The sequence below is a fragment of the Micromys minutus genome, assembly GCF_963924665.1.
Source record: "Micromys minutus genome assembly, chromosome: 19".
Lineage (NCBI taxonomy): Eukaryota > Metazoa > Chordata > Mammalia > Rodentia > Muridae > Micromys > Micromys minutus.
Genome location: NC_137954.1, coordinates 35,799,508 through 35,820,919, shown reverse-complemented (window position 1 = coordinate 35,820,919; position 21,412 = coordinate 35,799,508). Strand labels below are relative to the sequence as shown.

Here is a 21,412-nt window from a genome sequence, read left to right as displayed (position 1 = left end):
CCATTCATCAGCAAGGATAGAAATATTAATATATCCATGGCAGCAAAATAATAAACATTTTCACAAGGTTTTAAATAGGCTAACATTAAAATTGTGTATCATGGGTGAGTGAGATGTAGCTTAGAGGGTTCAGGTGATTGTTATTAAGCCTGATGACTAGAGTTTGAAAACAAAAGATGGAAGAACACTGACTCCCAGATTGTCCTCTGCCCTTCAAAATCACACTGTGGAACACATACAATGCTCCACACATACACAAAAGAATGAATGAATGATTGAATCAATGAATGAATGAGACAAAAAAACTTGTGAATCTAACATAATGTAAGTCTTATCCTACTATGAAGTGTAACTTCAAAACATATGCAGAGCTGGGGACCTAGCTCAATGCAGACTGCCTGCCATAGCATGCTCAAGGCCCAGAGCTCTGGGTTCAAAGACCAACAACTGCAAGAAAATGAAGTATTTGTAGAGTTAAATGGTAACTTTCCAAATGATTTTTACTCATTTATAGAGTAAAATACTTATGTTTTAAAAACTAGTCTTTTTAATTATCATCATTCATGATTATCAGCAAATTTTTAAAATTTGTTATTTAGAAATAATATATTTGGTTAACTTAATAAATATTTAAGGCCTAAATTTTACAAAGATGGCATGTAGGTTGTTTTAAAAGCACAAATTATAAGCCTCACCCTCTGGATTTCCAAAATATATTTAGAAAACAAAGTATCAAATGGTATTTTTATAATCAATGAATGAAAGTGTAAAAAAATATCCTAAAGTAATACATAACTAGTTAACAAATGACTTGACCAGTAATTGCCCTCTCACATAAACATTGTAAGAAAACCTCCTAACTCATGAATGTTAACTCTAAATCAGTTAGGGCCTAACTACTTCACTCTTGTTTCATAGAAATACAACCTGAGATGGACAGCAGTAATTGTAAAGTTAATGCTCCTCTCCTAAGTCAAAGATACCGGAGGATGGTCACAAAAGATGGTCACAGCACACTTCAAATGGATGGTGCTCAAAGAGGTCTTGTGTATCTTCGAGACGCATGGGGAATCCTAATGGACATGCGCTGGCGCTGGATGATGCTGGTCTTTTCTGCTTCTTTTGTTGTCCACTGGCTTGTCTTTGCAGTCCTCTGGTATGCTGTAGCTGAGATGAATGGTGATCTGGAAATAGATCACGACGTCCCACCTGAAAACCACACTATCTGTGTGAAGCACATCACCAGTTTCACAGCTGCATTCTCCTTCTCGCTGGAGACACAACTTACAATTGGTTATGGTACCATGTTCCCCAGTGGTGACTGTCCAAGTGCAATCGCCTTACTTGCCATACAAATGCTCCTAGGCCTCATGCTAGAGGCTTTTATCACAGGTAATTTTTTTTCCTTTTAAAATACTACAAGCCTTTTATAAAGTATATAGTTGGTTAAGGCAAGTAAGTTATATTGTTATAAGTAATTTATTTGTATTATTATAAGGTGATGCCAAAGAAAGAAATGAAACAATCTAGGGACAAACAATAGAAATATATAAAGAGTTTTGGAACTGCATTAGAAAAAAAGACCATATGCCATTAACTTGCAGGAATACACTATGCAAAAATAATAACAAAAAGTGTAAAAGTAAGTTCACACAGAACTTATTTTGCTAAATATGTAAGGAAATTAAATGAAAATTTTAAGTTATGTTACCTGACATACATCTGGCTTTTTTGTTTATAACTTATTTTATGTGAATTGATGTTTTGCCTACATATATGTCTGTGTGAGGGTGTCAGATCTGGAGTTACAGACAGTTGTGAACTGGCATGTGGGTACTGGGAATGAACTTGGGTCCTCGGGGGGGGGGGGGGGGGATGAGTCAATGCTCCCAACTGCTGAGCCATTTCACTAGCCCCATAGCTCACTTTTTATCTCTCTTCTTATAGTAAAACCTTCTCCTCCAAGATCACCTATTCAACATACTAGCCCACAGCAACATATTCAGTCACCATCTTTTAAAGTTACAGATACATATAAAATGCAATGTGAATGTGGCCATAAATATTCACTTATAAGTCTGATAACATATAGTATTCCATAGGATTGGTTCTTTTTATGTAACACACAATTTAAAAAATACACACTAATAGACTAATAGATGATAATCTCTGAGCATCATAAAAGATAACCCAATTTGCTACCAACTCGCTCTGCATCCTGTAACAAATCACTTAGCTTCTATAAGAATGTCCACATTAATTCAGCTCTTAGATAAATTTAAGATAACCTATATATTTAGATGGGAACAAGTTTAAATTTTTGTGTTAATCCCTAACTAAATTTGCCATTTCCCTCAATTATGAAGTTATACATATATGATATGTATATTAAACTATATAGATTAGATAGATGAATTTACTGATGGAAATGATGAATTAACTGATAGAAGAATAGACTGATATCCTTCCTCATACTACTTGTAACATAAGCACTTACAGCATAATGATGGGGTTTGTGAAAATGATTCAGTGATTAAGAGCACTTGTTCTTTTATAGAGGACCTAGGTTTGGTTCCCAAAACACATGTGATAGCCTCCAACAACACCTTCTTCTGGCCTCCACAGGCACTGGACACACATACATACATTCAAGCTAAACATCATACACATAAAGTAATTTTCTAAAAAATATAATTGTTATAATGATTGCCATGTCTCACCAGCCTGCCAACAGGCTCTGTGCCATAAGTATGGTTAGGAAACCCTCATCTACAGCTTGGGGTGGTACACGAGTGTATATTTAAGATACATTGAATCAACGTATAGCCAATTTCCCCACAAACTGGCTTTCTAGAAGTTTCAGAGTTAAAAATTCTTTGCTGCATCATTCCTTCTTGCAGCCTCTCCTCTTGTAACCACTCTCCTCTCAATGGACTTCTCATCCCAACCGAGTTATACAGGAGCCAAGCTAGGTTCTTGAACTTCGTAATGTACAAGATAATGGCTTTTTAATTTTTTTAAATTTATTGTATGTATATAAGCACACTGTCGCTGTCTTTAGACACACTAGAAGAGGGCATCGGATCCCATTACAGATAGTAGAGAGCCATCATGTGGTTGCTGGGAATTGAACACAGGACCTCTGGAAGAGGAGTCAGTGCTCTTAACCACTGAGCCATCTCTCTAGCCCCACAAAATGTTTTACATTTCATAACAAGTCAAATTTTTCTTACCCATTTTGAAATCATGTTGTTGTTGTTGTTGGTGGTTCTTAAAAGAATGAAAACACACACACACACACTTTTTATAATTTCGGTTACCCTAAATTACAATGCAGTAGATTTGAGAAATATGTAACTACTTGACATACTCTTCTCATTCAGAAAATGTACTGAGATTTAAAGTTTTCTGTTCCAAAAAAAAAAAAAAAAAAAAACAAACAAACAAAAAGAACAAAAACATTTTAATGGTTTTTAATTTAGGTGCCTTTGTGGCGAAGATTGCACGGCCAAAAAATAGAGCTTTCTCAATTCGATTCACTGACTTAGCAGTTGTAGCTCACAAAGATGGCAAACCTAATCTTATCTTCCAAGTGGCTAACACCCGGCCCAGCCCTCTGACCAGTGTTCGGGTCTCTGCTGTACTCTATCAGGAAAGAGAAAATGGTGAACTCTACCAGACCAGTGTGGACTTCCACCTTGATGGCATCAGTTCTGAGGAATGTCCATTCTTCATCTTCCCGCTAACCTATTACCATACTATCACACCATCAAGTCCTCTAGCTACCCTGCTGCAGCATGAGACTCCTCCACACTTTGAATTAGTTGTGTTCCTCTCAGCAATGCAAGAAGGCACTGGGGAAATCTGCCAAAGGAGGACATCCTACCTACCCTCTGAGATCATGTTACACCACCGATTTGCAGCTCTAATGACTCGAGGTTCCAAAGGTGAGTATCAAGTCAAGATGGAGAATTTTGACAAGACTGTTCCTGAACATCCAACTCCTGTGGTCTCTAAAAGTCCACACAGGACTGACCTAGATATTCATATCAATGGACAAAGCATTGACAATTTTCAGATTGCTGAAACAGGGCTGACAGAATAAGACTCATCTACACCATCCTACGTCTTAATGTATTAAATATATCCAGCCAGCTATGCAGCTATTTTCCTTCACTGTATCTCATGTTTCCTCGTTTTCTCAGTGCTAACTATATCATAGGAATCATGTCTATGCCCACACACGAAAGAAAAGAAAAAGAAAGAAAGAAAAAGAGAGAAAGAGAGAGAGAGAGAAAGAGAGAGAGAGAGAGAGAAAGAAAGAAAGAAAGAAAGAAAGAAAGAAAGAAAGAAAGAAAGAAAAAAGGAAAAGATAAGCAAAGTTAACTATACACATCCCCAAAAAACTAAAGACTAGTTGCCTATGTATATCAGTGTAACCTACCTACTCTTATCAAGGCAATTCAACCTGATAAGTGTGCACGCTAGCAAATCTGCAAAAATGTAGGCATGGTACCAGAAATGAAGACAAAATGGATGATGATGGTGGCACACAGTTAAAGTCTAAGGAAATCAGCTCTCATTTTCTTCTGTAAACTGAAACAACAGTCTAGTTTCCACACTATTTCCCAGGGTGGAAAGCTCATTTCACAATAGTTAGTGAACATTCTTCTACAACTTTTATTTCTTCAAGACAGCAAACATCATTCCTTTGATTCTTTAAACTATAAAACTAGGGTAAGTATTATCTCAATTTCTAACAGCTAGAAACGGAAGTACAAAAGAAAAGTAACAATATGGATTTATAGATAATCCCCAAAGCATTTGAATACAACACCCAAACACATGTATGTATATTCATGCATTTGTGGTAGAATATTTGGAACAAATAAGAAAAGCTCAGGCCAAGACAGAACTTGCAGAGTGGTATTTCTTAACAAAGTGATGCAAAACTGTATGTTTGTACTATTTTAAATTCTTACTTACATAACACTCAAGTAATAATCTAAAACTAATTACCTTGTCATTTGACTGCTTCCACCCTGAGTAAAAGATTATCTTCGTACTCATGACCCATTCAATGACATAAAAAGAGTCCTACAAACTTTCTAAATACAAATATGTGTTTAAGTTTTTATAAATCCGGGGCTTAATTAAATATATAACTCAACTAGGAAAAAAATCTCCAATAGATAAAGCAAAAAATTAGGTAACAAAGTATTTTCAAACTCAAATTCCTGTTTCCAACATCAAATAGTTTTTTCTATAAACATAAAATGAGTGTTTATTCACCAGTAGGAGGCTGGACTAGATGATCTCTATTATTTCATTCCAAGTCTAATATCCCATGAAAATTATGCTTTCTCTGACTGTTTTTATTTTATATATACTAAGATGAAGCCCTTTTTACATCCAGCTTAAAATACTTCTTTAAATTATTTTCATTTCAATTAAAAAACTAAGCTGAGCTGCCTGTCCTTTAACAAAACAAAAACAAAAAAAAATCATACTATCAAGTTTCAAAGAGATCTGCATGGTTTCTCTTCCATTTCCCTTATTAGGAATTAAATGGAGAAAGTAAGAGATTAACTTTCACTGCAGTGGATGAGCCAGGCATGGTCATCTACATAATAGTAAATGTTGCAGATAGCAGTGAGTTGCATTTTTCTAGTCTTTGACATAAAGAAAATAAAAACAAAAACAAACAAAAATCATTGGCGTGCCCTACAAATGGTAATAGCAGAAGACTATTAATAACAGAAAACCTATTTATTATAAAGTTTGACTGTTTAAAAATGGAAGCATACAATCTTATGGCAGACAGACCAACTTGAGATTGCTGGTAAGGAGCAGAAATCCTTATTGACAAGATTAACCAGACCCATAAACTTCATGTGAGACAACTCTCAGTTCTCCTTCCTAAAGAACACCCACACAGATTTCAAATTAATCAAGCCGTCTAAGGAGACAGTGAATACATTAAGAGACTTAAAACTCAAGTCAGATAAATATGCTTCCATAGTTACTAGTCAGACAAAATGTGACATCTGAAAATTAAGAACAACTTCCTCACCGCACACCAAAAAACAACTTTTTAGTTGGCAGGGGCTAGGGAGATGGTGCTGTGTTTAAGAGCTGTTCTTTCAGAGAGCCTTAGTTTGATTCCCAGTACCCGCATGGCAGTTAGCAACTGGGTCTTTAATTCCAGTTTCAGGAGATCTGATGCCCTCTCTGGCCTCCGAAGTCACTAGGCACATATATGATCTAGGCACATATATGGTGCACAGAAATTCATGCAGACAAAACATTCATATACATGAAATTAAAAAATGTAATCCAAAATCAGTGTTCAAAAACCAGAAAGATTCTGGGAGTGCTGTCTGTAATTCTTTCATTTATTTCAAAGAATCATAGTTCCTAGGATTATGTACTCTGCAGAGAGACCATTAACCCCTCAGGAATATGGAATATAAATGGAAGGAAGAAATCTTTAAGAACTAATATACTCAACAACAAAGACCACTCAACAACCAAAGTTACTCTCGGAAATGATTAACAACACATGACAGTTTTAACAAACTGAAATCAAGCAGTTAGCAAAAGTCTCCAGCTTAGATTTATGCTTGAAAAGTACACATTAATAGATGGCAGGAAAAAACAAAAAAACAAAAAAACAAAAAAACAAAAAAACCTCTAACAACAAGAACATCAGTGTCTATTTTCAAATACTTCACACCAAATGCATATTGTACCTACCTTGCAATTCCACCTATGAATTGCAAGTACTGTGCTATTTCTAGATCCTTCACATATGATACAATGTGTCATACTTGGTTGGTTGTACCGATGTCATGAGAATTATTTGTTTTTAATAATTCACTGTACTCTTACAGAAGCATACTACAGATGATCACAGGAACTAATCTCTCCTCTACAGCAATCAATTCCTGTTGATTAGGATTTATAAATCTAATGATTCAGGCCTTTTTCCACATATATATATTCACCTACCGTCGTTCACCCAGATGTATGTTTATAATTCTACCCATTTATCTTCACAAAAAAAGCCAACATATATGCTAGGTCTACAGCTCAGTGCCAGAGCACTTTCCTAGTCTTCACAAGATCCTGAGGTTTGATCTCAGCCCAACCCCCACCTAACCATCATATCAAAATAAATAAATAAATAATTTTGAGAAATGTATAGTATGACCTTTCTGTAATTTTAAAAGGAACACATTAAGGCTGGAAAGATGACTTAGTGGGTAAGAACACCTGCTATATAAATACAAGGAGTTCAGATCCTATAATCTATGTAAAAAAGCAAGAGATATCTCCATAGACCCGTAACCCCAGAACCAGGCATGACAGGGAACAGGACAAGAAGATTCTAGAAACTTGCTGGCTAGCCAACTTAACCACAACAACTGCAGGCTCAGTGCCAATCTCTGTCTCAGAGTTCTTATGAATTCACCTTTTGTTTTTTGTTGTGTAAGGGGAAGACCAGGCTATCGCAGGACTTAAAGGTGATCTGTCCGCCTCTTTCTCCCCAAATGCTGTGATTAAATTCATACCACACCTACTTGGGACTCACCTTATCAAAGACATGCATATAGAGTACTACAAAATATCTTTACTGTTTAAAATAGAGGCTAGTTAGGAAAACTAATTAGATTCATATGATAACTCCAGAGAAAACAGTAAGACTCTACACAAACAAAGCTAATCTCACCAAGAGAACACATTATTCCCCAAGACTCCCAACAATTTCAGCAACTGTTACACCATTTTAAGAATGTGTTTGGAAGTAGTGGCGCACACTTTAATCCCAGTGCTTGAAAGGAGGAAGCAGGCAGATCTCTTGAATTCAAGGCCAGCCTGGTCTACAGAGTGAGTTCCAGGACAGCCAAGGCTACACAGAGAAACCCTGTATTGAAAAACCATAATTAATTAATTTAAAATGTGTTTAACACATCCTTGAACCCACTGTTAAGACTTTGAAATTCAAGCAGGTCAAGCCCTATTTCTTGGTCAAATCTGTAAGCCAGTATTTGTAGGGAACTTGCAAACCCTTCTCCAAGTTCTGCCCTGTCCACAGTTTTGTCTCCTATCTGAACACCCATGTCTTTTAATGCAATCACCACCAACACAAAGGCTTCAAGTGCCTCCGCCTCCAACTGTAAATCAAGACCCTTTTCTTTCATTCAAGATGTAACCCCAAAAGTGAGCCCAAAGCTTAAGCTACTTAATAGCACTAACAATAAGGGGGGGTCTGGGTGTTTACTAGAGAGAAGACTCACTTGCTACTCTTGCAGCAGACAAGTTTCGAAGCACCCACATCAAACTGCTTAAAGTTGCCTGCAACTCCAGCTATTTGGGATCTGACAACCTCTTCTGGCCTCTACAGTACACACAATTACATACTACACTCACAGATACATACACATGAATTTTTAAAAAAATCTAAAACAAATAAAAGGCAATAAACTTTCCATCTTTTTGGTTTTCTGAGGTAATTACTATCCTAGCAGTTGCATGATTAGCATGAAACTGAGGTCATCTGAAAGAAGACTGAGTCTCTCCCCAAGAGGCTACTCCATACTTTCAACTCCTTAATATATTTATATAAGGCTGCATTTTCTACTGTTTTCATTTCATTAAATTTGGCTTTTTGTTACACCTTAATTATGATCAAGTTAAAAATTTTTTCCTATTACACAGACAACTTCCCTCTGAGCACTGGGTGATTTAAAATCTGATCAGCAGCTAACAATATCCTCCAAAGAAAACATTAGCACCTGCACAAGGCCTATGACAAAATTAGGACCTCAATATTTGTTGTGTGAATAAGTGAGGTCAAAGACTCTTTAAGATATTATCTTTTCATTTTATTTGGAGACTATGGAATATGAGAGATTAGAGTAAACATGACCTTCTGACTTTGAATCCTGTACTAACTACCCTTCACCACCCCTCCACAACCAAGAGCAAAAGAGATGAATCACAGCCTTGAAGAGATGGCTCAGCAGTCAGTACTGCTTGCTGCTCTTCCAAGAATCCTGAGTTCAGTTCCCAGCACCCATATAGATTGGCTCACAACCACCCTGGAATACACACACACACACACACACACACAGAGAGAGAGAGAGAGAGAGAGAGAGAGAGAGAGAGAGAGAGAGAGGGAGGGAGGGAGGGAGGGAGGGAGGGAGGGAGGGAGGGAGGGAGGGAGGGAGGGAGGGAGGGAGGGAGGGAGAGAGAGAGAGAGAATACACATAAAAATGTTTTTAAAGCACTGAATAAAATGGGAAGAAAGGTCCTAACAAAATTTCTCCATGCAGCCCTCACAAAAAAATGGGTGAAGTGTATCAATAAATTACCTAGTCAAATCTACACTTCTTCATGCAACACTTATTTAATGTCATTTCAATTATGAGAACCAAAAATTTCCAATGACATGCTAATGAATAAAGACTTTAAATCATAAATATGTTTCAGTAAGGTTTACAGGTGAAATAGTGAAATCAAACTGATCATTCTAACTTCCTTGTTTTCAAAACCATGTACATTCAATTTAGTCTGTAATGAGTGTTTGTAGAGTTAACATGCTTATGAGAAACACTAATCAATATCAGATATAAACATACTCTGTAGGACATTTTTGGTATTTGAAGGAATATAGAAACTGAAAAATTCCAAATCTGTACCAATATTGTAAACTGGCACATTTTTTCACCAAATATTAATGTAGACCACTAGTTTATCAGTCAGAAAGCCCATCTTAACATTACAAATTGACTAAATTGTCATAAACACTCACAAGGAAAAAAATTATATATACAGAAAGAAGAAAGCTAGACTGATGAGATGGCCGGTGGCTGATCCCACATGAAGGTGTGACACAACCAACTCTATAGCCTTCACATGCATGGCAGAGTGTGTGTCCCCAGCTCCATATGCATATCCTACATACACACACAATAAAAGAAATAGTCCAGTCATTTAAGAATATTCTTTGCCTCCTCAAACAAAAGCCATACCTTCCCTATTCTTATCATGGAGATACTCTCCATGATAACAAACGAGTAACCAAATTAGTTTCTGGTTTAGAAATTCAGTCCCACAAGAACCTTATTGAAAAAAGACATGCCTTGCAGAAACACACACACCCTAAAACACGGAGTCAAGTAAGGCTTAATGGTTGAATCCATCACTCCTGGTCTCACCCACAGGACTAACACTGTGTTACAGCTCCATCTACTGGATCCAAGCAGGTAACAGTTAATCTGTGCTAAATGTATCCTTCTGAATGGGCCTTGTTAGCACTACTACCAGGAGAGTGCAGGAGGTGTTTCAAAACAGTAAGATCCTTACCTACATCTTTTCTTCCTGGTTTTTCAAAGCGCCTGTCACCCCTAAAAAGACAAAATAAATTTCAAAAACGCCTTAAAAACAGCATAGATGTCCTATCACGATACTCCTCTCCTGCAGTCCCTCTAGCAGCAGTTCTGCCAGATAGTATTTAGAAAATACAGGAAAGCAATGGTGTGAACAAAACTCCAGCAGGCCACCTATCAAAACTTAGTTCCTAATGACTAGAAAATTATCATTTTAACTGGAAACATAACAGACTGTGTTATATATACTATTTTGGCAATGTTTTCCCACACTTGTTTCCCGTTTGTGCTCCTGAGTACTAACCCCCAGGGCGCTGAGCAAGACAGCTACCACTGTTACAACCTTAATCCTTCTACTCTTATTTTGAGATCAGGGTTCATCCTTAACTGTGATAATTATGTATTATATTTTATTGTACAGAAATTTCAGAAAAAGCAAAAAAGGGATAAGTTCTGTGTTTTCAAACTGTTCTTTCTTGGGGTGAAGGACGGGAGCAAGAGAGGAGACAGTACTTCCACCCAATCTCTATGATTCTCTAGATCACACCATGCAGCCCATTTTGGTCTGGAACTCATGACTCTTCTGTCTTGGCCTCCCAAGTGTTAGGATCACAGGAGCATGCAACCTTGTACCGCTATGAAAGGAACACAGTGTGCTCTGTTTTGTTTGGAATACTGAGGGCTGAACTTCCCCAGAGAGCTACCAATGGGTTAGAATCCTAGCCAATTTTTCCATTTTTATTTTGAGTTCAGGAGTTTGTTAAATTATGCAGGATAGCCGGTACTCCAGAATCTCCTACCTCAGCCTGTCAAGTAATTGGCACTGCAGGCAAGTCCTATGGAATACCACTGGGGTGAGTTTTACAGACCAACAAATGCTTACATTACAATCTCAACACTTTAGTTACCTTTCTTCCCAGCTCTGTGATCTATGCATTTCCCTGCCACCTCCTCGCCCAAACACACCCTCTACTTCATCAAAACTTCTTTGGTAGAAACCACATTCACCTCTACCTCTGCCTGAAAATAAGAAAACAAGGGGAGGGGAAATAGTTAGAAACCAACATCCAACAAATATGTTCAACACTGAAGGTTAATCTCTATGAAGTTCTGTCTCTCTGTACACAGCAAGACGGCCACATTTAAGTATTTAGCAAGGCCTATAATGGCTCTGATAGAACTGAACTGTGAGATAAAAAGAACAAACCAACCACTCCTGAAGGAATCCCAGTCCTGAACAATAAACAGCATCAACAGGAAGCCTGTCAGTGACAAGGTCAACAGTGGAATTCTAAGAAGTTCAATAAACCATTATAAACTGAATGTTTTACTGGATTATTTTCAGTAACTACTGGGGAAATCTTAATATGGGGAGTTTCTAGAGAGAAACTATAGTAGAAAGTGTCAAGCACAATAAAATTCCTTTATCCAATTCCAGGGGGGAAAAATAGCAGAAGTGAATTGAGTAATTGTAGGATTGTGAACTACATTCTTACAGGAGAAAAGGAATCCTTCACCGAGGTAGGGAAAATTAGCAACCACAGAGTGGTTAGAGTATAAAGACTTAGAGGCTTTGCAAATCAAATGCAAGCATGCTTCTAATGAAGGCCATCTGGTTAACTATCAGTCTGTGACTCTGCTCAGAATTTATCCCAATAGACATAACTTTACAGAGTCAAGTGGGATGGAACATGCCTATGATCACAGCATTTGGGGCTGAAGCAGAGAAATGAAAGTTCAAGGCCAGCCTCTGTTACATCAAGAATGACTCAAAAAGCCTGAGAAAGATGAAAAGGACAGAAAGGGAAAGAAGAAAACAGAACAAAAGGGAAGGAGAGGGAGGCACTCACAGGTATGTAAACCATTATGCAATAGATATAGTTTCAACCAGTGATAAGACTTACTATAACCACTGTTCACCCAGATTATAATGGAGTTGAAAACTCTGTTGTAACTAGAGACTTTATTTGTGGTTGTGGTGGTCTAAAGAAATCCACTGAACTGCCAGTCACATAAAAACACAGCATATTTGACAGCATGTAGTACATGGTACGTAACTGTGTGGTACACAGTAATGAACATTTATTTGAGGATACACTATATATTATATTTAAGTGTGCTTATTTTAGATTTACTATAATATATCCCATTAATACTACAAGAAGCAGCACATACCTTGTAATCATTGTCTCTTAAATATATCAAGAGATCAAGCCAAGTAAATAATCTATACCATATAATCATGTGTAAATTATAATGTTCACTTATCAATGAAAATAAAATTACCTAATGAGGCTGTATCTTATTAAATAAGGCATGACTGCCTATGTGTATGGAAATAAACACATGAATTTCTTTTTTTTTATTTCATTATTTTTAATAGCTGTATAATATTTCTTTTTTTGAGTTCTTGGTTTTTTAAACTTTATTTTAAAAAACAAAGATAAAAGAAAAAATTTTAAACATTTTTGCATAAATGTATACAAATACATTTTTGTCAGTGCTTGGCTTTTTTTTTTTTTTTTTTTCTTTTTTTTAAGGTTTGATACTCTGCATTAAGGTCTTACTAGTTACAATGAGCAAAAAGTACATGTAAAACAGGATTAGTCAACGTTTTCTTGGTGTGTAAGGATTGAGCATAATGGCTTTTTGTTTGTCTGTTTTCTTTTCTTTTCTTTTCTTTTTTTCTTGATCTTCACACAGTCTGTGAGTTGTTTCTGGGGCAGTCCGAGTCTCTGGGGTTAGCATCCCACTATCAGTGACTGCATATTATGTCTGTTCTTTTGTGACTGGGTTATCTCACTCAGGATGATATTCTCTAGATGCAACCATTTTCTTAAGAATTTGGTTAAGTCATTGTTTCTGATAGCTGAATAGTACTCCATTGTGTAAATGTACCACAATTTTTGTATCCATTCATCTTCTGAAGGACATCTGGGTTCTTTCCAGCTTCTGGCTATTATAAATAGAGCTGCTATGAACATTGTGGTACATGTATCTTTGTTGTATATTGGAGTGTCTCTGGGGTATATGCCCAGAAGTGGAATGAATAGCTGGATCTTCAGGTAGTACTATGTCCAATTTTCTGAGGAATCGCCAGACTGAACACATGAATTTCAAAACACTAGAAACAACCTAATAATGGTTGGCTAAATAAATTCTGATTAAACATCCTAGAAAAATATGAATCCACAGAAATAAGACACTGATGTCAACTCAGACTTGTGACCAAAGCACATTCAAGTGTGTGTGTGTATGTGTGTGTGCGTGTGCAGAGAGAGACTGATTGACTGGTTGGTTGGTTGGTTGACTGATTTTGTCCACACTGCTGCACAACTAAGAGTACAGGATATACATGTATTTATGTATGCAGTATTCACTTTCAGCTTTGGATAGTTTGTACAGTTTGAACACTGAACATATGAACTGTACTGACACAGATGTAGAAACTGGAGGAGGCATGGGAGGCTTGGGTGCATTTATAACAAAAAAATACCTTAGCAGCTGTCCCAAACTTAACTTCTTTCATAGATCAAAATGATCAGAAAAAATGATAGAGCTTTGTTTTGTGTATGGTGATGGGTACCAAACACATAGCAAATGCTAGGCAAAAACTCTGCCACAGAAATACATCTCCAGCCCAAAAATAATAAGATTCTGCATGAGGCATCCAATGAGGCAAGTAGCTTTAAACACCCATGCATTTCTTCTATGTGTTCATCATAATCTACCAGGAACTAACTCAGATTACAGGTATACTTCTATAACTCTTAGAAAATACTGAAAGAAAAAAAAATATATATATATATACACATACAGAATAGGAGTCATCTTAATATTCTCTTGACTAGACTAAGAATCCACTTTGTCTATAAAATGAAAGTGAAAACTACAGTTCAACTATAATAATCACAAAATTATCTATCTTCCAGGTTCATAGCTTTAAGTCAACCTAAAGTAATCTTCCCTTCTGCTCTACATTCAGAATATGTATACATTTTATATAAAATCCTAAAATAATTAGTAACTACTCTAACATGAGAACATTCCTCTACAACAGTAACTTTAGAATGAGGAAGAAAGTCCTCTCTTCTTTTTCAAGATTAATTTTGTCCAGACCAGATAGATGGCCCAGCAGCTAGCACATGAGTGCACCGAGTTCTGTACCCAATACCCACACTGTATGGCTACAACTGTTTAATTCCAACTACCCTCTCCTGGCCTCACAACACCTGTACTCAAATACACATTCCCACGCATAGACATACACACATAAATGTAATTTTTAAAAATAAATAAAATGTATTTGTTCCAGCATTTGGGAGGCAGAGGCAGGTGCTCTTGAGGTCCAGCCAGCCAATGCTACCAAGTAAGTTCCAAGACAGCCACAGCTACACAGAGAAACCCTGCCTCGAAAAAGCAACAACAAACAGAAATTCTCAAGAAAACCTATTCTGTAGAACCACTTTGAGAAAAGCATTTTAGTCTTGAAAAAGATGAATATAAAGAATAGTTCTTGGGTAAGTAGAAAAAGAAAAAATCAAGAAAAAAAAAAAATAATAGGTTTTTCAACTCTAACTAGCTCCAGCCCTGCTTGTGTGGTGGAAGCTTTCTGGTCTAGTCAGCATTAAAGAGAAACCAGATTCTAGATGTTTCCACATTGAAGTCATCTATAAATGTGGTTTCCATGCACAAGAAGAAGCAGAAAAACATGTGATCAGCCTTAAACTTGAAGTTCTGTCCTATTACCTGAGAGTTCACCCTGTGTTCTTTTTAAGGATTAAAATATGCTTCCTTTCAATAATGCTACTGCTGCAACTGAAAGTATACGGATATTTTTTAACATCCAGACCGGATAAAAAGGTACACAAAATTACATAGCCCCTTGTTCTCTTAAACATTACGAGGTCAGGATATCTTTAAGTCTAGAAGCCAATAGATTTGCATATGAGCTTTTCCTTGAGTTGGAAAGTGATACTGCAATCAAGAAAAGTCACAGCAATCATTATTTAACCAGTAAGGTAAAATTAAGTAAAAATCCAAAGACACAAGCATTACAGGCCATTGTGACCATAGCGTTCCAAGTATTTTCACAAATCTAAAGGCATCCATTTGACTAGTTCTGTACCCTTCCAAATCAACACACTAATTTACTGTGTGTTACAGCACGCTGTTTATATGGGCTTTATGTAAACTCTGATTACAAAAATTCTTACTTCAAAGAACCCCTCACCCCCCAAAAGGCATTTCATCAATCTATCATTTGTTTCTGTCTGCTGTTGCTGGGGGTACTGTTTTTGTTAGGTAGGGGGCCACAGCTCTAGGAAGTGCCTAATGTAACTCAGGCTAGCCTTAAACTGTCAATGTAGCTGAAATTTGGGCCTGAACTCTTGGCCCTCCTGACAGCACCCCCCAAACGCTGGGACTGCAGGAGTACATTACCACACCCAGATCTGCTCCCTTCTTAATCTGAAAGGTTTTTCTAAGGCCCACAGAGAGCAGGTGGAGGATGTGTGTGGTCTGCACTCTTGATTAAGGAAATTTTCCTCTGGCTTGACCTGAAGAGCACAGGAAGCAAAGCTTTCATAATTAAACCTCTTCTCACTGCCTCCCACAGGAGGAAAGCAAGAGAAATGTCCACAGGGAGACCAGAACCATAACCAGTCAGTCCCATCTCCAAAACACTGCCATATATATACTAATATGCACAGATACCAACCAGACAATGAGCATGTGGCCATGGCTTATGGTGCAGATATGCCTAGCTCTCACAAACTCAATGTCTGTAGCAATGTTGTTTCTTTGAAGTCTACCACAATATTCAGGTTAAAACTACTGCTCTAGAGGCTGGAGAGAAGGCTCAGCAGTTAAGAGCTCTTCTAAAGGTCCTGAGTTCAATTCCCAGCAATCACATGATAGCTCACAACCATCTGTAATGGGATCTGATGCTCTCTTCTGGTGTGTCTGAAGACAGCTACAGGGTACTCTTATAAATAAAATAAATCCTAAAAAAAAAAAAAAAAACTGCTACAAATAAAGACAAATTACAAAGAAAAGCTGGAGAGATGGCTCATTGGTTAAGAGCACTGAATGCTCTTTCAGAGATCTGAGTTCAATTCCCAGAAACTACATGGTGGCTCACAACCATCTGTAATGTGATGAGATGCCCCCTTCTGGTGTGTCTGAAGACAGTGACAGTGCACTCAAATACATAAATAAATATTCTTAAAATTACAAAGAAAAGGGAAAATAAGACTGATTGTTCTGGGGGATGGGGGCAATGAAAGTTGTAGTTAGCTTCTTCATTGTTCACAAACCTACAGAAGTCACATTCAAAGAAAAGCAATATATTCACCATATTTTTAAAAAATTGTGTATAAATTATTCACTAGGCTTTCGGGTTCTTTTAATAAATAAAATTGAAAAAATGTAGGTATTCCATATCCATAATTATGACCACACATAATGTGGAGGCAATGCTGTTGGCCACTCCTGACACCCAATTCTACTAAGACATCTCTTTAAAGAAAAATTACAACATATGTTTGGACTAATGTTATGATTCAACCCACATACAGTTTCATGCTGAAGGAAGACTATCTATTATAAACATCAACAATGTTTTTTAGCAGAAAGTCAATGAATAAAAAATAGGAAATGACGAACAAGCCGATCAGAAACTCTAAGAAAAGGCGTAAGTTCATAAAATGACACGTTATGCCAGCAGATGCTCCTTGCTTGTATTTTGCTCTGCCTAAAAGGACTAGTCCCTGAGATATTTTTCATGCAAGTCCTGGCTATGGTGATACATGTGCATGGCCCTTGAAAAGAAATGCTGCACTGCTGAGAGCTCCACAGAGACACAGGTGCTCAAGCATAACCTTCAGGATGCTCTAGCCAAGATGTAAAACTTCAAGGATTAAGAATATGAAGAATAATTATACTTTACAAGTTAACTGAGACTATCTCACTCCTTCTTGCTTCAGTTTATACAGCTAGAAAAAAAAATTCCTCTCCAAAGCAGGGGCAGTAGAGAAGGCATCTCAGAAATGTTGCAGAAAATAAATGTTCAGGCATTTGTAGTCAACATCAAAGAGCAGTTGGTTTCGTGTTTCAATTAGGCATTGAAGTATTTACTGATTCCCTAGCCTCCTGCTCCTCTTCCGGGGTTATTTTTTCACATAGCTCACCTCGCCCTCTTGAAGAACTTCGACCTCTAGGAGCCCCCACCACTGTTCCTCCTCCTCCTCCTCGTCCTGTCAATCGCAGGACAGCGGCACTATTTACAGACATGGAAAAGTTTCTCTGCCAAAAAAATAAAAATAAAAATAAAAATAAAGGAAACAAAAGAAAAGTAGATAAAACACACAAAACTACAAATTGTATCTCCCCACCTCCCACTGCACCTACAAAATGTAATGATATGTAATTACTATAAGCAATGGAGAACTGTAACTTTACAGCACATAAAGATTATTCAAATCTAGTTACCTGATACCATCTTTCCATCTTTGAGAGAGTCTCACTATGTAGTACTGCCTAAGACGATTTCAAATTGACCTTTCAGATCAATCAAGTTGACACTAATGTGTTACACAAAGCTAGGCTTTTTGATAAGATACTATACAAGAAAACAAACTAAATATATTCTATGTATCTAGATGCAGACAAAATAAACAGAGCTGAGAAAGTTTTGTAAAGGGGGTGAGGTTAAATTGGCACAGTTAGAAAACTGTATAGAAAAACTCTATACAGAAAACTGTATAGAGATCCATAGAGTTTGGTACTAGACAAGTTTGGATGGATATCATAATCTAGATGTGGGAGGTTTTTGTGAGGTCATTATGCTAAGGTGGTTACATTTCATTTTTAAATGGCACTTAAGTCTCTTTAACTTAGGATGAGAAAAGACTGTCATTAAAAGGTCTGAAGCAAAGTAATATAAAAAGGAAAGATGCCCTTTCTGCCTGACTGTACTCAACAATGTAGATTAATTACACCAAGAAGTATTTGCTAGAATGAGAAAATATCAAGTAAAATTCTCTATGAGAGCAATCACCTGAAACATGTGTGTATGTGTGTGAACCATGTGATTCATGTGTGCTTGGGTGTATGCACATGTGTATATGATCACAATCATTTGGTACAAACCTGCACACAGAGCCAATCTGGAATATAATCAAGCATAGTTAGAAAAGGAAGGGGGCAACCACAGGGGAAAGGGGACAGTACACCTGAATAAATCGAGAGGCTTAGGAAAAGGTAGCAATAAGTATTAAATGTCTTCAGATAACTATAAAGTATAAAATTCTGGATATGTAATAGAAAATTCTGCAAGAAGATTTAAACAAAAATATTGTGACAGATGAACTAAATCTTGTACACCTAGAATCACCTAGAATCTAGGACCCATTTGCTCAGATATGCACTGGTATAATACAATGAAGGAAAAAAACCTGGGATATGTCTGCAGTCACCAGTCTGCTAGGCAAGGTAGTAAAATGTAAACTTTAAGCTGGGTGAGAAAATACATGCCAGTGATCCCAGGATTCAGCAGCATTCCAAGGTTGAGGCCCACACAGGCAGCCTTAAGTTCCAGGTCAGCCTGATTAACTTGGTAAAATCCTATCTCAAGCTTTAAAAAAAAAAAGCGTGGTATGTGGATCAGTGATACAGTGTGTGGTCACCACTGGGTTCAATTCCTAATTCTATCCAAGGATTTAAAACTTAATTCTACTTTAGTCTTTTGTGTTCTTAAATTCCAAATCAATTTAAAATGGTATCTATACTACCCTCTTTAAAGATCATGCAACTGATTAAAATTGTTTTCCTTATTGAATTTTTAATATATGGATCATTTTTTCCTTACTGCTTCTCTCTCAATTTTGTTAACTGTAATTTGTTCAAGTAACTTTTAGAAACTATCAATGTAAATAAAGTTTTCTTTATCATATAGTCAGGTAACTTCAAAAAACATACAATAAAATTGAAAACTAAAAGTTAAGAGGAAATACCTAACTCAAGAAATCATCTATTTCAAGCTGCATTTTAGTAAAATTTAATAAAAAGTGGTTGAATCACACACATTAACTTACCTTTTGTTTTAAAATAATCAGGACCATTAAATTTGCCTCTTGGCATTACAAAAATTAAGCCAAGACTATAAACTCCCAAAATCTCAATCAATATATTGTACTACTTGGGGTGGAGTTAGTCAAGGCTCAGAGCTGGCTCTGAGGTTATACGAAGTTATAACCTTGCAGAGAACCTACATCTGGTTCCCAGAAACCAAATAGGAGCTCACTCAGCAGTCTCAGGGGATCACATAAGTTCCCTCTTCTAACCTCTGTGGATACTAGGTGTACACATCATGTACAAACAGACACGTATTCCAAAACTTACACATACACATAAAAATAATATTTTTAAAAAAGATCAATACTACCAGCATTTTGTATACCAGGATCCTGTGCAATATATGTACAAAAGCCAACTGTATCATGTATAAAAACAGAGAAACACATGTATTTTCATATTTTGTTGGTAAGGTACAAATTATAGCTTAATCTCTTTAAAAGGCAAATTCAACATACATTTAAATGCTCATGTATTTTTTTAAATGCTCATATATGCTTAACACAAAATTTCTACTATGTAAAAGATAATATAAGTAAATACATAATGTAAGTAAATATAAGTACTGCTAAATGCAGTACCGTTTATGCAGGCAAAACGTGGAAGCTACCTAAATATTAAGCAATAATGGCTACCTTAAATAGCATAGGCTTAGAAGTCTTCTCTACTATTTCCTAAAAGATAAGACATTAATTTAAACCATATTTAAAAAAATAAAGTAAGCATTTAATCATTTCCAGTTACTTTTCACTGTTAACCAACAATCTTCAAGTGTATTTGTTGAACTATCTTATAAATTTTCCCAATGATTCATTTAGCCAACTATAACATTCTGATTTCTTAAGAAACATTATGGGGCCAGGAATGGTGGTACACCCCTTTAATTCTAGCACTCAGGAGGCAAAGGTAGGCAGATCTCTATGAGTTGAAGGCTAACCTGCTCTAACAAAGCAAGCTGTAGTAAAGCCAGGCCTACACAGAGAAACTTTGTTTTGGAAAAAAAAGAAATGTTATGGGACATTTCCCAATTCATTTTTTTTTTTTTTTTTTTTTTTTTTTTTTTGATTCATAGTCCAGCCATTTTTTTTTCTAAAAACAAAAAACAACCTCCCAATTATGGCTTTCTGGCTACTGTTATCTCTAGACATTCAAAAATTGTTCTAAGAAAAATAATTGTAATTTCAATTAAGAACAAACACCTCCCCCAACATGAAAGTTTACAAAATGCCAGTAAACTGCATGTGGAATATAATAAAATTAGTGCACCAGGCTAGAACACAGCTGAGTATCAAGAGCTTGGCTAGCACACTGAAGGCCTTAGGCTCACTGCCCTAGGCTATATATATTTTTTCTTTATGGTTTATTTACTTATTTTATTTCATGGATTCTACATGCTTGTATGTGTGTGAAACTGTCCGATCCACTGGAACTGGAATTATAGGTGTGAGCTTGCCAGGCTGGAAATTGAACCTGGGACTTTTGGAAGAAAAGCCAGTGCTTTTAATTTTTTTCAGCCCCCTTTAGCTACATTTAAAAATCACAAATGTAGTAAGAATTTTCAAAATTCTCTCAAAGACTATTATCTAACAGACATGAAAATATAAGGAACCTTCATAAATAATAAAAAGTAGTAAAGACTACATCTATGAAAAAAAATTCAGAGACAAAAACAGTAAGAGACACATGAATGGTAAGGGCCTGCAACTTCATCAACATGGACAGAAAGCAAACTCAAAACAACAAAAATCTTTCTCAATGAGCAAAGAATTCTCTCAATACCAGCTTGTCAGAAAGGTATAATAATGATTGATGTATAGTACCATTTGCATAAAAGGGAAAATACATACTACTTGGAAAAATGTACAAGAACTGGGCACAGTGAT

At 36.5% G+C, this 21,412-nt stretch overlaps 2 protein-coding genes across 8 annotated transcripts in view; one reads left to right on the top strand and one right to left on the bottom strand.

Moving 5' to 3' along the window:
- Positions 1-21,412, bottom strand: part of GIGYF2 (GRB10 interacting GYF protein 2) — a 118,383-nt gene that overhangs the window by 57,333 nt on the left and 39,638 nt on the right. For 5 of the 6 annotated variants that reach the window (XM_080932723.1, XM_080932722.1, XM_080932724.1 and 2 more), the window contains 3 exons: positions 17,585-17,699; positions 11,303-11,414; positions 10,372-10,412 (listed from right to left, as the gene is read on the bottom strand). In XM_080932723.1, coding sequence (XP_080788849.1) covers positions 10,372-10,412; positions 11,303-11,414; positions 17,585-17,699 — 268 coding nt within the window. The remainder of the gene's footprint in view (positions 1-10,371; positions 10,413-11,302; positions 11,415-17,584; positions 17,700-21,412) is intronic. The other variant, XM_080932726.1, reaches the window with a different exon arrangement.
- KCNJ13 (potassium inwardly rectifying channel subfamily J member 13) lies at positions 930-4,105 on the top strand (the record flags this gene model as incomplete). 2 transcript variants are annotated; one of them, XM_080932728.1, is made up of 2 exons in its annotated part: positions 930-1,392; positions 3,483-4,105. In XM_080932728.1, 2 exons carry the CDS (start codon positions 933-935, stop codon positions 4,103-4,105), a joined length of 1,083 nt encoding a protein of 360 aa, XP_080788854.1. The 2 variants fall into 2 exon arrangements, with proteins under 2 accessions (XP_080788854.1, XP_080788855.1); XM_080932729.1 differs by having other exon boundaries at positions 933-1,156; positions 3,483-3,519.